Source organism: Nelumbo lutea, chromosome 4, assembly GCF_056320005.1.
Source record: "Nelumbo lutea isolate HS-2025 chromosome 4, American lotus-T2T, whole genome shotgun sequence".
Classification (NCBI taxonomy): Eukaryota; Viridiplantae; Streptophyta; class Magnoliopsida; order Proteales; family Nelumbonaceae; genus Nelumbo; species Nelumbo lutea.
Window position 1 is genome coordinate 12,129,625 of NC_142687.1, and position 16,253 is coordinate 12,145,877.

The window sequence follows — 16,253 nt, forward strand, 5'->3', positions numbered from 1 at the left end:
GGACAAATCCTGGTTTACATAAATATCCTTTGATTCATAGGTGAAAAAAATGGTTAAATGCTTTAAAATTTGCTACTATATTCAACTAAAAGCAGACCAGTGAAAATAGCACTGACAAGATTGTGAATGGACCAATGAAGTTAAGTGATGTATGTCCATGGGCCAGACAAAAGAAACCACATAATCCACTCCACCAAGTAATAAGCCAACCAAATAGTAAGACTGCATTTTTATACATATGTATGTACAGTATACCTCAATATAATTGGTGAAATTTCTTGATATGTTAATGGTAACCCTTCTCAAGATGAAGAATTATTTAATTTCTTTAATAGATTTGTAACTCATTTGAGACAGATGAACTGTTGTAAGGTGAGAGCTAAAACTTGCACAATGAATGGGTGTTCTATTCTAAATTTCTATTCATGGATGACTGATGGAGAGATAAAGCAAGATGACATGAAATATCATATAACATGACGGTTAGTGGCTTAGTACTGAATTTCGCTGTATAAGCAAAAAAAGAGAAGAAAATCTATAAGTTACAGACCTCCTGTTTATACAATGATTCAAAATTTCGGGATAATGCTTCAGCCAACTGCATCAAATCAGGGCGGTCCCCATAAGCAGTGCGTATATTATGCAAAACCTGCCATATCAGGTCACAAATCCACTTTTCAGCTCAAGATCAAAATAAACAACCACAAGCCATATTCAAACATCAACCTTGTGAAAAATAGCTAAAATCACAGAAATCTACCCCCATAATCTTTTTAAATAAAGGATACAGAAATATCTATAAAAAATCTCCCATTAGTCCATGACCAAGACCAACCTATCAAATGGTTTATCACATCACTAATTAGCATCAGGAGCCTATCAGGAGTTGTAGGGGAGCAACAATGAGCTAGCTCAATTGTAAACACCATGCTATATAATAATTTCCTCCCATTATAAATAGAAACCATACACTTTTAGCATCAATAGCAATCTTATATTGATATTAAATCCTACAAAATATATAAATTGATAGTTCCAATTAGGAGATAGGTTAGGAGGAAAGCATATTGGACCTTCTCCTTAACTCACAGAGCAGCCAATATGTCTGTGTATAGAATAAGCTTGTGGACAAAGTTTAAACCTAGCACTCCAGAGCTAAAGTAGGATTTTCAACTGGGAATTCCAAAGTTTGAAATAAGGTCCATTGAGCTATTGAGTTATAGGGGTATAATTGGATTTTTGTGTATTCAATACAGATCTGTCACTAATTCTCATAGAGGGGTGTATATTTTTTTCTCCAGACCTAGTAAATATAAATAGTTTGAAGGTCACATGAATACATTGGCCAACCCTCGTACACCACATACACACAAGTATGGCCATATAAAGCATCATGGTATCAAAACAAAGTACCTGCTGCTGTCTCATCACCAATGATAACCTGCTGGTGTCATCTCTACAGACTGATGACATCAACAATCGTATATACACACATCCTGGAAATTAAGGAGATTTTACGAGCAGATAGCACTTGATTTATGAAGATTTGTTGGGATTTTCTACTCCAAAATTAGGAAAAAAATCAGTTTATGATATCTCAAACCCTAGACTGCACTCTGGATTTCTTTTTTTTCCTGAATGAATTATGGAATGCTTGATTAGCAGTATATTTTCCTTTAGGTTTGAAGTGATTTCACGATTTTGGAGCACTACTTCATTTTCTGGAATCTTTTCCAGTGGATAATTAGCACCCTTTTTTTTTTTTGAGTTTTTGGACTGTTTCATCAGTCCCTGAGTGGTCAGCTGCCTGCTGTTTGCTGTAACAGTAAATAGACTCAATGGAGATGGTAAGGTAAGGCCACCAACAATGAACTCTAAGCTTGACAAACCCAAACTTAAAGAACTTGGCGGGGTTGTTTACAGACAATGGTAAGGCAACCAATATGGCAAACTCAGTCAAGTGGTTGAACTGCAAGGTTAAAGAAGATCCTGGAGAAAATCTTGTGCAGCAATAAATTTGATGAAAACAGGAAAAGGGAATATACCTCATGAACATCTTCAAGGAAAGCTTCATGTGATCCACCATAGGCCCCAGCAGCAAGCCTTAGATCAATGGTTCTAAAATCCAAAGGCCGAGACACCATGGCAGGAGATCCAAGAATACCATCATCTTCATTATCATTAGGGCTCAACAGTGTTGCTCCCAGCAAATTACAGAAAACTCTTTCATCATCTGCTGCAGCAGCACGGCGTAACACACTACGACATTGTTTCATAATAATCTCTGACACATTAATACTCTTTCCCTTTCTTCCCTTGTCAGGTTTCTGCTGCAGATTTTCACCATACACATCTGCCAGCACTGAGAGAACAGCTTTCTGTACCCAATCAACCAAAAAACACCCAAGTTCAACAACAGTTTCAGTGTAAGGAAATCAATAATCCAAAAGGAAAAAAAAAAACAATTATAACATGTAAAAGAAGTCAAACTTTCACTGGAACATGGCACAAAGTGCATTTTAGAAGATATCAAACAAATCCAGGAAATAACCGGATATTCAAACATTGAAAGAATAAGAGCCTTCTCCAGCACCAGCAGGCACTTGAACCAGCATCCTCAACAGATGTGCCTTTGCCACTGGCAAAGCCTTCATTCAAGGGGATTAAAACCCCCTCCTCCAAACTAAATAAATAAATAAACTCACAGTCCTCCCACTCATCAACAGTGGTTGAACATATTACCAAGAGAGGGGGTGTGATGCAGGAGTCAAAGAGTCAAAGCTGGAAATTTCTGAATATTTATTAGATTCTGACTTTTCTTAGTTTAAGGAGGTTGGGTGACCCTAGAGACTATTGTATGTGTAGTTTTGTAAAAACATCATTATTGATATTTGAGCGAATTTCTAGCACCAATCAGCCTTCAGGGACCAAGTAAAAGGCTTTACTAGCACCCATTCAGCATCCATAAAGACCTAATATTTGTCCCAAAATACATTATTTCATTGCTTCCTTAATATGTAGAATTTCCCAATTTTGTAATTTTCATCCTTTTGTGCCAAACCACCTCTAAATGCCTTCATATTAGGTCACAGTACATGGGTCTTTATCAGCTTCATCCAACCAAATTTCATCAAAACAATCCAATCATAATCATATCATTAATCATAAAGAATGTGAGTAAAATTGAATCATGAATCCTATCATCTCAGGTTTCAACCAGAAGCCTGAGACAATATAATCAATTTTGAGTGAAAATCAATTAATCCACACAATGGTTTTTTAACAAGCATACAATGCAAACTTTGAAGAAGAGGAAATTAGGCAAGCAGTTTTTTCTATGGACAGATCCAAAGCTCCTGGGCCAGATGTATTCACCATGGTTTTTATCAAGACTGTTGGATTGTGGTAAGAGAAGATCTTTGTGCTGTGTTTAAGGAATTTGAGGACAACAACAAAGTAAGCCCGGGAGTCAATGCTACTTTCATAGCTCTAATCCCTAAGAAGAAAGAAGCAAAAAATCCTAAAGATTTTAGGCCGAGGAGCATTTGTGCAAGGGAGACAAATAACAGATCAAATCCTAATAGCTAACGAGAAAAGGCCTATGATTTGGTGGATTGGAGTTTTTTATTAGAGGTCCTAGGATGTTGTGGGTTTGGAGCTAGATGGTGTAATTGGATAAAGGGCTGCATAAGTTCTTGCCATTTTTCGGTCTTGGTTAATGGGGTAGTTAAGGATTTCTTCCCAGCTGTTAGAGGATTAAGGCAAGGTGACCCCCTTTCCCCTTTCCTTTTCACCCTAGTTGCAGATGTGTTCAGTGGTTTGATTCCTAAGGCAGACTTGGAAGGAGTAGTGAGAGGTTGGACTTGGAAGATAGGAAAAAGTGGAATCAAGGTGACCCACTTACAGTTTTCTGATGACCTAATAACCTTTTCTGAAGGGGGTTATAGGAGAACAGTCAGGAATCTTAAGTCTCTGATAAAACACTTTGAGAGAGTTTCAAATCTGAAAATAAACTTGGATAAGAGTTGTGTGGTGGGTGTGAATTTGGATGAGAGGGTTATTGAGTCTGTGGCTGAGTGTCTAGGTTGTCCCATTTCCTCCTGGCCCTTACAGTATTTAGGTCTCCCTCTAGGAGCCAACCCTAAGGAGAGCAGCTTTTGGGCCCCGGTTTTAGAAAAGTTTGAGAAAAGGTTAGCCTCATGGAAAAGGAACTACATCTCATTAGGGGGTAGAATAACCTTACTGAAAGCTTCCTTAGATGGTATACTACTTCTTTATGTTCAGGATTCCCGTTAGGGAGGCCAAGAAGTTGAGAGATTAACGAGAATTTTTCTTTGGGAGCCAGGGGAGGATAAAAAGGATCATTTAATAAACTGGGGAATAGTATGCAGGAAGAAAGAGGAGGGTGGGCTGGGGTTAGGGAATTTAGTTTTGAAGATTAATGCTCTCTTAGGCAAATGGTTGTGGAGGTGGCCCTTAGAACAGGAGAGACTGTGGTATGAGGTGATAGAGAGTATACATGGCAGTTCGGAAAATGGATGGGATATTGGTGTATCACGTCGAGCCACTTTGGCAACTCCTTGGAAAGCAATTCAGAGTATCCTCCCTTTTTTTCTCAACTTTATCAGGTACGATGTCAATTCTGGTTCTTCTGTTTTATTTTGGGAAGACATCTGGATGGGCAAATTTTCCCTTAAGGACAGTTTCCCTTCTCTTTATTCCCTTTGCTGTTACAAGAATAAAGCAATCTCACACTTTCTTCCAACTTCTATTTCTCCTTCCTCTCTGAATTGGGACTTTGGGTTTCGTCGGGGCTTGAGGGATCATGAGCTTTCTTGTGTTTCAGACCTCTTGTCATTACTTGGAAGTGTCTGTCTGGACCCTCTCAGATCTGATGTAAGAATTTGGTCCCCTAATCCAAAAGGTTACTTCACGTGTGCCTCCTTTTATAAGTCCCTTTGCTCTTCCTTGGAACAGTTGGGTTTTCCAGCTAAGGAGATCTGGTCTACACCTGTACCTCCTAAAATAATAATTTTCTGCTGGGAGGTGTTCTATAGGAAAATCAACACTTCAGACTTACTGCAGAAGAGAAGGCCTTCCATGTGCTTGTCTCCTAACTGGTGTGTACTTTGCAGAGTAAATGATGATGATAGCTTTCACTTACTTTTAACCTATTCCTTTTCTGATGCTATTTGAAGCTGGATCAATCTTTGCCATGTTTGGGTGCAGGTGGAATTTGGCTACAACTGTAGATCAGCTCTTTGACCCCTCCTACTTTGTGTGGCCCACAAAAATTGGTAAAACAATGTGGAGATGCATTAGAACTGCTGCTCTGTGGACAATTTGGGAAGAAAGAAATGCAAGGATTTTCCAAGAGAATGAGAGAAATAATCAGAACGTAAAGGACTGCATTTTGACCAGGACAATCCATTGGCTTAGATCTTTGGAATCCTTTAAAATATACTCCTTTGATGACACATGGAAGAAGTGGATAGTTGTGGCTAGTAGCAGTACAAGGAAGAGCAGGGTACCAGCAGTGTGGGTACCTCCTTCTGAAGGCTGGACAAAGCTGAATTTTGATGGTAGCAGCCAAGGTAATCCAGGCCCTTCAAGAATAGGAGGGGTGCTGAGAGATAAAGACACAATATCTTAGCTTTATTTTCCAGCTCTGTGGGTATAGGAGACTCTATTAGAGCTGAGCTTCTAGCAGCGGTACAAGGTATTCAGATTGCAGATCAGTTAGGAGTTCAGAATTTGCTTATTGAAGGAGATTCCAAAGTTGTTGTGGGTTGATTAAAAAATCCAGATTCAGTTATTTGGTGCTACAGGGACATTATGAGAAAAGTTAAGTGGTTTTCAAGGAACATGATTGTTAATTCTCAGTGGGTGGGTAGAACAGTTAATGACATAGCGGATGGGTTAGCTAAGCAAGGGGTATCAAGGGAACTTCTATTCTGGGCAGCTCTGTAATTTTTTTTTCCGAGCCTAAAGTAATACTTTGTTGTTGTTGAGCAGAGGAACTAGCTCGTGTCTCTCCTCGGACAGTCTGTTTTGTAACATCACTTTATTATCTTTGAATAAATTACCATTCATTTATCAAAAAAAAAACAAAAAACAAACATACAATGCAAAGTAAGCTCAATATGGTTTTAAAATAGGTCTTAAATATCCAAAATAAACCATATTCTACTAAGGGTATTAAAACAAAACCCCCTTGAAAAAATTAAACAAAACAAAGAAATAACGAAGTAGAGAAGTATGTCTTCATTGAATTGATTTGAAAGATTCACAAAACAAATTGTAGGATTCAAACAATAATTGTAATATTTTAGCAGAAAAGGATTCAGGCACAATATTTGAATAGATCCTTAAGAATTCACAACTCGAACTGTGAATCATATCATAAATCATAAGATCCTGAATCACATCTCCACAAAGCAGATTATTTTTTTGTAATTTTGTGATTTAGTTGCCACCTACAACTCTACTCTAAACTAAACCTACCTAAAATTTTTCATTGTGAACTTCCAACTCAAGATCTATTTTCCCCAATTTGAAACTTATCACAATTTTTGGATAAACATGCAGTTCTTGTTGTTAAGCCTTGAGAGCCTTCTTAACCTAACCTATCCTACCAATTAAAGGTGGTACAATCTGATTCTAGGTGAACTAACGTATGACACACTAGTTCAGAGACTCTATGTAATAGAACCATGCTGGGTGAACTAATATGTCATGCAGGGAGAGCCATGTTGACGGACCAAGCTGTTGAACATTGATAGCCCTCAAAGAAGATTGCCTCTAAAGGCTCAAAATTTTCTAGTAAGGTACAAAACTTAGTGAAATATTAGAAGGTTATGCTATATTGTTTCTCTTTTCCCAATCAAATTCACCCTCAAGGTATTTACCGTTTTAGAAACACCAGGGTGAACCTGGCATATAAATTGTCTCTTTCACATGGCATGTTAAGAATGTTTTTCCTTTTTTAGTTTTTTGTTGTTGTTGTTGTTGTTGTTGAAGAAGAAGACGAAGAAGAATTGTTCCAATAAAACCAGAGTAGCCATAAATTGTAAGGAAAATGCATACATGGGAAATTCCAGAATGTGTAGTTGTAAGGACAACTGGCAATCAAGGTTCAATGTATGACATGCAAAGCAAACGCACCAGAAATCAGCCAGAGCATATATCAAAAAGTACCACACTAAATGAAATATACACTTCAGCATTTATTGGTATGAAATAGTTTTTGTAAATTGTTCTGAAGAATATAAATTTCACCATAAGGAAGCACCTTGGTAGGTCCTGATGCATTGCCCTTGTAAACATCCTTACTGATTGAATGCTCCAAGATCTTCTTTGCCCATTCTGGTGGGTCTTTCTCCAAAGCATCATAAATACACTTTCTAATCCTGGTTCCAACATTTGTGGGTAACTTTCTGACAGGCTCGAGGAGCTTTGCCCACTCGGGGATATTACTGCCATTCAACATTACTGTTTCAGAAGATCCAATAGCATTGGAGCTTTTGTAGTCCATAGTCCAAATTTCATTATCACTCTTCACAGAACCGCAAACTAGTTTCATAGCCTCTGCAAGCAGCTGAGAATCATACAAATTAGTAACTTCTATACAATCATGTTTGTTGATAAACCAGATAAGAGTTAATATCTACAATTCAGAGGTGTTCAACAGATTCAAGTTGTGATAATTGAGAATCAATATCAAGTACAAATTACAAAAACAGAAAAGTTTTATTTGAAGGTAACTTCATTCCAATGTTCTAATGGTTTAACTTTGTATTTGAGATTAAATAGGTAATTTGGTATAGTATAAGTTGTACCTATGATTTTCTTCTTTTGTTTTTATTTTTCAAAAGTAGTTCCTTTGTTTATGAAACCAAAATGAAAAGGATGATGTCTTCCGGTCCACTAATGGAGGACTGATGGTACCTCGTAGCTGAAGAACACACTTGATAAGAAGGTGCAGTGAAGTTCAGAAGAAATGGAGAGTTTTGTTCAGGCAACAAAATGGAGAAGAATACTTCAGTTAGAGAAGAAGAAGATCCTTATGGAGGAAATAACAAGCAGAGGGAAGACGCTATTGAAAATTAGGGAAGACCGACGAGCAACTATCATAATGGAATCAGAAGTAGTGGACTGGTTTAAAGGTTTCATAGATGGTCTTCTATTTGCAGAAAGAATACAAGGGTGGGGAAATGAAACGACAAACAATGGGAAGAGATTCACAGTAGAAAATAGAAGGAATAGAAATGGAGGATTTATTTTACTAACAGAGTTCTTTGGCAAAGGGAGAAAACAGTTAGTATGCCTTCCAGAGGGACAAGCTAAACAGGGGAGGAAGATGGTCACAGGTGCACTTGATGATTTCAACCAGAATAAATGGGAGTTCTCGAATACTGAAGAGCAAACTATGAAAAAAGAACAAAAATCTGGGAAGGTAAGTGAGAGCCAAACTGGGAAAAAAAAAAACCAGCAAAAGCAAACTAAAAAGATTACACCTATAACAGTACTTTCAACGGACGAGTTCAAAAATAATATGGGATGGAAGGAATGGGGACTGGTTTAAGAGGAAAGTTGTGAAAGAGAAAACAGAGGTTAAGGATTGGGAAGAAGTATTGCAAATTCTACTGGAGACGCTTCAGCCAAAGGAGAAAATCACCCTCATCCCATTTGAAAAGAATAAGGCAATACTTGACATGGCCGAACTTCAGACTGAGCAGAGTCCTTGAAACCAAACTTGGCCAGATTGCAGTGGAAAATTGATCGCCCTTCTGTAACGAACTGAATATCTCGCAGAAGACCATAGTTAAGTTTACCCTTCAACCTCTGGCAGGAGCACATATTCCATAAGATAGCAGTGGCCTGTGGTGGGGTCTTGGAAGGTTTTTGCATGCAAAACCTTCATGCGGCAAAGATTAAAGTTGCAGGTGTAAGATTGGAAAAAATCCCAAGAAGTCTGGACATCTTCATGAATGACTGTTGGAGAAAGGTGTGGTTGGCGTCGAAAGTTGAAGCAAGGCTGTGGAACAGTTCGGAGGTAGAAGAAGATGATGATGTGGACTGTTGGAGGCCATGTGGCGAGAGCTGGGTGGACCGTCTGAAAGGTCAAGTTGACCAGACGTTTATGGAAACTGAAAAGTTGGGCAATAGATTAAAGGAGAACTCTTGGCATTTAAGGGAGATTTTTTGAAAAAATGCGAATGGGATCCAACGGCCCAAAAGAAATCCTATGCTGAGGTGCTGCAATTGAAAAATAGGCCACCTCGCGCTCAATTTACAAAGACAAATGAAAAGTCGGGCCAAGGTCTACATAACCCGATCCAGAAGTTTAATTTGGGCCAGGATTTTCAAGTTGGGTCACCCCTTTTAAAAGTCATGCGCAAAGGTCCCTTGCGCCGATGGGGGACGATGATTGTGGTCTATCATCGCCCCCAAGTGCACTTATCCGCTCAACTCATCCCCAAACAGGAACGGTGATCAGAAACCCCCTCCCTCTTCCTCCGGCTGTGGGAAAGACTTCGGCGACTAGGTTGAAGCTGCAATGGAGGCCGGCAACTGAAGATAACTCCACGACACCTGAGAAGCCGAACCCTCGCTACAATAGGGTCTCGCAAGGAGACTCTGAAGATGACTCAGATTGAGAGACGTTAAGAGATGTGGAAGAAGACGATGGTGATCTGCTGTCAAGTATTGGTAGCATCAACTCGACAAAGACCTGAAAATTTTTAGACTCTGAAGCTTTTGGAACTGAACTGCTCTTCTCTGAAGATGCCGGTATGGAGATTCTGGAGATACAGGATTGGGGGTTGGTAACTTTACTACGGAAAGTGGAAGGCCTAATGGAGATTCATAGAGAGAGAGAAGAAAATAGATACAAATCAAGAACAAAGACAGGACAGCAGTTTTGTGGAGACGGGTATCCATTGCAAACCGACTTTGGAACCACTCGAGGAACAGCTCCCCCCAGCTGCTCAAATGGACACTGTACCTGAACCCAAACCATCTGGGTTTGTCTTTGGAGTAATCGGTGAAAACCAGATTCAAGATCAGGGAGTCTCTTCCCCTTCCTCTCAATCCAGTTCTTTCTTCACCCCCACTTTACCATCAAAACTCATTTGATTTTGATCCTTGTAGTAACCTTCAGCCTTTGGATTTTGCAGTTCCAGCTCTTGAAACGTCACCGGTAGTGGATAATGACCCATGTGCAATAGAAAAAAGGAGGGCGAGGAGGAAAAGACATAGAGGAGAAATTGTTTATTGTGATGCATTTGGAAAAGGACGATGGGGGAAATGAAGGTATTGCAGGTACCCAAGAGAAGGAAAAGGAAGACTGCCATTTAGATGAGGGAGAAGAAGGCTGTAGAGAGATACCCAAAGTAAAAGGAGAGGAACAAAAGGAAGTTCGCCAAAGGAAAGGTTTATCTTAGAAAGGGGGTAGAAGATGATAAAAAAAGGAAGAGAATAATAAATGAGGTGGAAAGGCTAGCTTGTGGTGTATCCTATGAGAAGACTGTAAATAGGAAAAGGGAGAAGAAAAGAGGAGAATAGGATTTGGGATTGAGTTAGGGTTGGGGAAAAAAGAGTGGAACGAAAGTGCTTTGCTGGAATGCAAGAGGTTTAAGAAGTGCAAAGAAAAGGAGAATCATCAAGAATGTGATATGAAAGGAGAGACCGGTTACAGTCATGTTACAGGAGACAAAGCTTTCAGACTTTGATAGAAGGTGGATAAGAAGTATCTGGAGTTGCAGGGGTCTAAGTTGGTCTTTTGCCCCGTCGTGGAGTGCCTCGGGTGGAATCCTTACAATGTGGAAGAATGAGGAAGTTGACTATCAGGAGGAACTAATAGGACAATATTCAGTATCAAAAAAAAACCAAGAGAATGAGTGATGGAAGGGAATGGGTGTTGACTAATGTGTATGGGCCGAATTCATATAGAGAGAGGAACTCATTCTGGGAAGAGCTAGCTGTAATCAGAGGCATATGGGAGGGTGCGTGGTGTTTGGGTGGGGATTTCAATGTAATAAGATATACAAATGAGACAAACAACCCCAACCAACCCTTAACGTCTAGCATGAAACACTTCAGTTCCCTGATTGAGTCCCTAGAACTAAAAGAGCCTACCTTGTTACAAGCCTCTTTCACCTGGTCAAATATCCAAGAAAACCAAGTGTGCTCAAAACTGGATAGATTCTTGTTCTCCATTGATTGGAAAGAGTTGTGGGCCACTTTGACACTAAAAGCCCTACCTAGAGTGACTTTTGATCATTGCCCTTTAAGTCTTTACCAAGAAAATCTTATTGGTGGCCCCACACCTTTTAGATCTGAAAACATATCCTGGCTTTCGTGCTTTGGTGGTCGTCCGAGATCCTTTCGATGGCCTATGTTGTGTTGAAGGGATATCTATATGATCCAATCGATTGCCTAAGGCCCGCGGTAGCAACGGAACCAGAGAAAGTATACAGAAAAGACAGTTATTTTCTATTATATTAGTATTAGTTAGTGATCCCAGCTCGGTGAGTCCTTTCTTACGTGATGAACTGTTATAGTTGATGGTTGTTTCTCAATTCCATCTCTACTGCAGAACCGGACATGAGTTTCTTTTTCGAAATTAAAAATTTTGATTTTTCAATTTTCTATTATTATTTATTCAATTTTAAAAATTCACTTCATTCACAAATTATTCCGATGGATCTAGCTATATAGATAATAGATAGGTATCTATTGATGTTGATATCGGTTGACATGAGTAAAACTTTTTGCAAAGGTTAAAAGAATGGTGGTCAAAAGATGGGATTAGGGCTAGAAATAAAGTGGTGAGATTCTCTAAGAAACTGAAAAGAATGAAGGAAAAGGTCAAGGCATGAAAATAGAGAAAGTGGACCAAAAGGAGGCCCAGAAAGAGTGTGGGGTGGATGATAGAATAGAAAGATGGAACTTAAAAGTGCAATTGGAAGAGATTCTAAGAAAAGAAGAGATTTCTTGGAGGCAAAAATCTAGATGTAAATGGCTTTTGGAAGGGGATGGAAATACCAGTTTTTTCCACTCTTTAGCAAACAGGAGAAGACGGAAAAACCAAATTTCCAGTGTAGAGGTGGATGGAAGAGTGATAACTGCAAAAGAGTAAATTGAAAGATGCTTTGTGAATCGCTTTAAGTCAATCCTAGCATCCTCTAATGAAAACTTGGCAGAATTGGGAGATTTACAGTGGGACAGAGTGCCAGAATCCGAAGTTAACCTCCTAGAAAGAGCATTCACTATTGAGGAGATACATGAAGCAATATTCTCGATGGATAGATCTAAAGCACCGGGGCCGGATGGATTTTCAATGGCTTTCTATCAAGATTGTTGGGAAATTTTGAAAGATGAATTAATAGATGTATTTGTGGAGTTCTATCAAGAAGGGAAATTATCGCCTGGAGCAAATGCAACTTTTATTGCTTTAGTGCCAAAAAAGGAGGCCAAAACCCCTAAGGATTACAGACTGATAAGTCTAGTGGGTAGCTTATATAAAATCATTGCTAAAGTCCTGGCTAGTAGGTTGAAGACTGTACTACCCCATATTATCTCTCAGAACCAAGGAGCTTTTGTAGAGGGGAGACAAATTGTGGATCAAATTTTAGCGGCAAATGAGTGTGTGGCAGCTAAGAGAAAGCAAGGTGGCAAAGGTTTGATTTGTAAATTGGACCTTGAAAAAGCTTATGATATGGTGGATTGGTCCTTCCTGTTAAATTTAATGGAAAAGATGGGGCTAGGTGAAAGATGGAGGATGTGGATTAAAGAATGTATTAGCTTAGCAAATTTTTCTATTCTGAAGAATGGGGCAGTAAAGGATTTCTTCCAGGCTAAAAGAGGATTAAGACAGGGTGACCCCTTATCTCCATTCTCATTCACCTTTGCGGCTGAGGTTTTGAGTAGACAAATCACCAAGGCTGATCAAGAAAACCAGTTTAAAGGTTAGAGGATGGGTAGATCAGAAGTGGTGGTGTCTCATTTGCAATTTGCTGATGACATAATTATTTTCTGTGAAAGCCGTGATGAAGCCAATTTAAGGAATCTGAAAAGATTGGTGGATGAATTTTAGCAGGCCTCCAAATTGAAAGTCAATTGGGGAAAAAGCTATGTAATTGGAATCAACATTGAAAGGGGGGGGGGGGGGGGGGACATCCGAGCCATGGCAAATCTGCTAGGTTGTGAAGTAAAAAATTGGCCTCTGGAATACTTAAGAATGCCCTTAGGTGGGAATCTGAAAGTTAAAAGCTTTTGGAAACCGGTGGTAAAGAGGTTCATGAAGAAGTTGGCAATGTGGAAGATAAATTATATTTCCTTGGGGGGAAGAATCACCTTGATAAAAGCAACCCTTGCAAACCTTCCCACTTATTTACTTTCCACCTTTAAGATCCCGGTGAAAATAGCTAGGAAATTGGAGAAGATTATTAGGGACTATTTGTGGGAACTAGGTGAAGAAAAGAAATATCATTTAGTGAAATGGGAGCAAGTTTGTTACCCTAAGGACCAGGGTGGATTAGGTATAGGGAACCTAATAAAGAGAAACAAGGCCCTACTAGGGAAATGTCTGTGGAGATTCCCTTGTGAGGAAGAAAGGTTGTGGCACAGGGTCATTAAAAGCTTACATGGTGAAGCAGATAACGGTTGGGATGCAAAATTAGCTCCCATTGCAACTCCATCCTCTCCCTGGAAGGCAATCTTTATATCCAACTTTTCTTCAATTTATCAAGTTTGATGTTGGTTGTGGCAACAAAGTTTTATCCTGGGAAGACCTTTGGGTTGGGGATGTGCCTCTTATGTTCAATTTCCTAGACCTCTATTCTTTATCAAACTATAAAAACAAACTTGTTGCTAGGTTTGGTGTGCTTTTAGAATCAAGGATCTCTTGGGATTTTGATTTTAGAATAGGGTTGAGGGAAAATGGGTGTGAGTCTCTAGTGTTGTTGATTTCAACACTTGAGAGGGTCTACTTGGACCAATCTATAGCTGATTGTAGAGCGTGGTCCCCAACTTCTAATGGTTTATTTTCCTATGCATCTTTCTTTGGTTTGCTCATTCATATTAATCCTAAGGGGGGGGGGAGCTTCCTAGTGAGAGAAACTTGGACTAAACTGATCCCTCCAAAAGTACGAGCTTTCTGTTGAGAAGTGTTCCTAGGGAAGGTAAACACTTGTGATGTGCTACAGAAAAAGAGGCCAAACAATTGCCTCTCTCCCCATGTGTGTGTCCTTCGTATGGGGTGTGGTGAAACTCTAACCCACTTACTATTATCCTGCTCTTTTGCTTCTGGTATTTGGAATGTTGCTTGTTCTCTCTTTGGATGCAGATGGGCTCCCCCACAGGATGTGGCAAGTCTATCGAGCCCCTCTTTCCTGTGTCAACAAAAGAAAAGGGAAAATTGCATATGGAAGGCAATGAGAGCAGCTACAGTATGGACTATATGGGAGGAAAGAAACCTAAGAATCTTTTCTGGAAAAAAAAACAATGGAGGAAGTTATTGAAGCCATAAAAATCAGAACTGCACATTGGGTGAAGACCATGGAGATATTCAGAAACTACACCACGAATGAGATACTAAGAAATTGGGCTCAAATAGCACAAACAAATGTACCCAAAGTTCTTGTAAGCATGGAATGGAAGCCACCAGCACGGAACAAACTAAAACTGAATTTTGATGGGAGTTCTCTTGGCAACCCTGGATGGGCAAGCATTGGGGGTGTGTTTAGAAACTATCTGGGTGTGGTGGTGGCACTCTACTCTTGACCAAAAGGTTATGGTGACTCAATACAGGCTGAATCTCTAGCCCTACTTCAAGGTCTAAAGATGGCTGAGCAGATAGGAACAACAGACTTAGAAATTGAAGGAGACTCTATTGGTCATTTCTTGGGCCAAAAACATCACATCAGCACCTTGGAAGCTCAAGTTTATTTTCAGAGAAATTGACACACTTGCAAGGAAATTCAACTCTCAGTTTGGTTGGGTTAAAAGGGATGCAAATGGGATGGCAGATACCCTAGCAAAACAAGGGGCAAATAGATCTTCATTGTATTGGGCAGAATTATTACTGATTGCTGGAGATTGCAATTTATTCCTATGCAATCTTTAGCTATTGTATCTTAATCTCTCTGTTATTAATGAAAGACTTTTACTGATCAAAAAAAGGTAACTTCATTCCACACAAGGAAAATGAAAGATTCTGAAATGGAAAAGACACAAAAGATATGATATGGAGTATCTAAGAGATCCTTTTTTTTTCTGAAAAAGTAAGTGTGTTGCTATTACTTCACAAAAATTACATCAAGCTCCCCAGCAAGCAAACTACGGCGGGGGGATGACAAAGTTTTACAAAAAGGATTTATCTATACAAGTAATTAAAAAAATTAAAAACTTCGACCATGTACTCCCCTTTTTTTAGAGAAAATTTGTACTCCTCTAAAAATTGTGTGAATCCTTACCCAGGAGATCACAGCACTTTTCAAAAATTCTCCCACTTCATTCCTTCCACAACACCCAAATTACCATCAATGGCACAGTACTCAAACTTGGCCAACCCTTTATGGAGTCCAGCAATGATTCCAGGAAGCACCAACTCATCCCAAGATTTCCAAGAACAGCCACACCTGCCTATTGTAACCACAATGGATGAAAAGATGATTGCTCATCTTGTCCTCCCTTCCACAAAGTGGAAAACTAGCGCCCTGGATTATCTGCTCACCAGCTTGCCTCTAGTTGGGCATTTGTGCAGAACTGCTGTCCAGGCCAAGAAAGATATCTTAGATGGAGCACCAAATCCTTTGATCTGTCTGCTCACCATTCAGATGCACAGCTTCCAACCTCTCCATCAGATCTACCATCTAACCCATCTCCCAATCGTTCAATCTCAGTCCCAAGTCCAGCACCCAACTTCATCCCCGCTAAGAAGGCATCACCAGCTCCGCCACCTCATCCATCTAACAGATCCTCTTTTATTGGTAACTGATCAGACAATGTATCCATAAAGAATGATTAAATGAGAAAGCACAAAAGAATGAGGCCACAGCCCTCCCCAAATGGATCACAAATAGAGAGGTAGCCCCACTACTCTTCCCAAATAAAAGCATATCCAAGTAAAACCAAAATCAGGTAAGCTAGCCCTAGAGGCTAATTTCCTCAATACTATTTACACCCTCTATTGCAAGAGATTCAGCAAGAGAATTTTCTGAACTGAAGACCCGGCCACAACAGGCATA

At 39.5% G+C, this 16,253-nt stretch overlaps 1 protein-coding gene across 2 annotated transcripts in view; it reads right to left on the reverse strand.

Moving 5' to 3' along the window:
* Positions 1-16,253, reverse strand: part of LOC148853944 (methyl-CpG-binding domain-containing protein 9-like) — a 38,092-nt gene that overhangs the window by 7,168 nt on the left and 14,671 nt on the right. For both annotated transcript variants that reach the window (XM_088941454.1, XM_088941455.1), the window contains exons 5-7: positions 7,292-7,597; positions 2,046-2,378; positions 551-649 (exon numbers count right to left, since the gene is read on the reverse strand). In XM_088941454.1, coding sequence (XP_088797580.1) covers positions 551-649; positions 2,046-2,378; positions 7,292-7,597 — 738 coding nt within the window. The remainder of the gene's footprint in view (positions 1-550; positions 650-2,045; positions 2,379-7,291; positions 7,598-16,253) is intronic.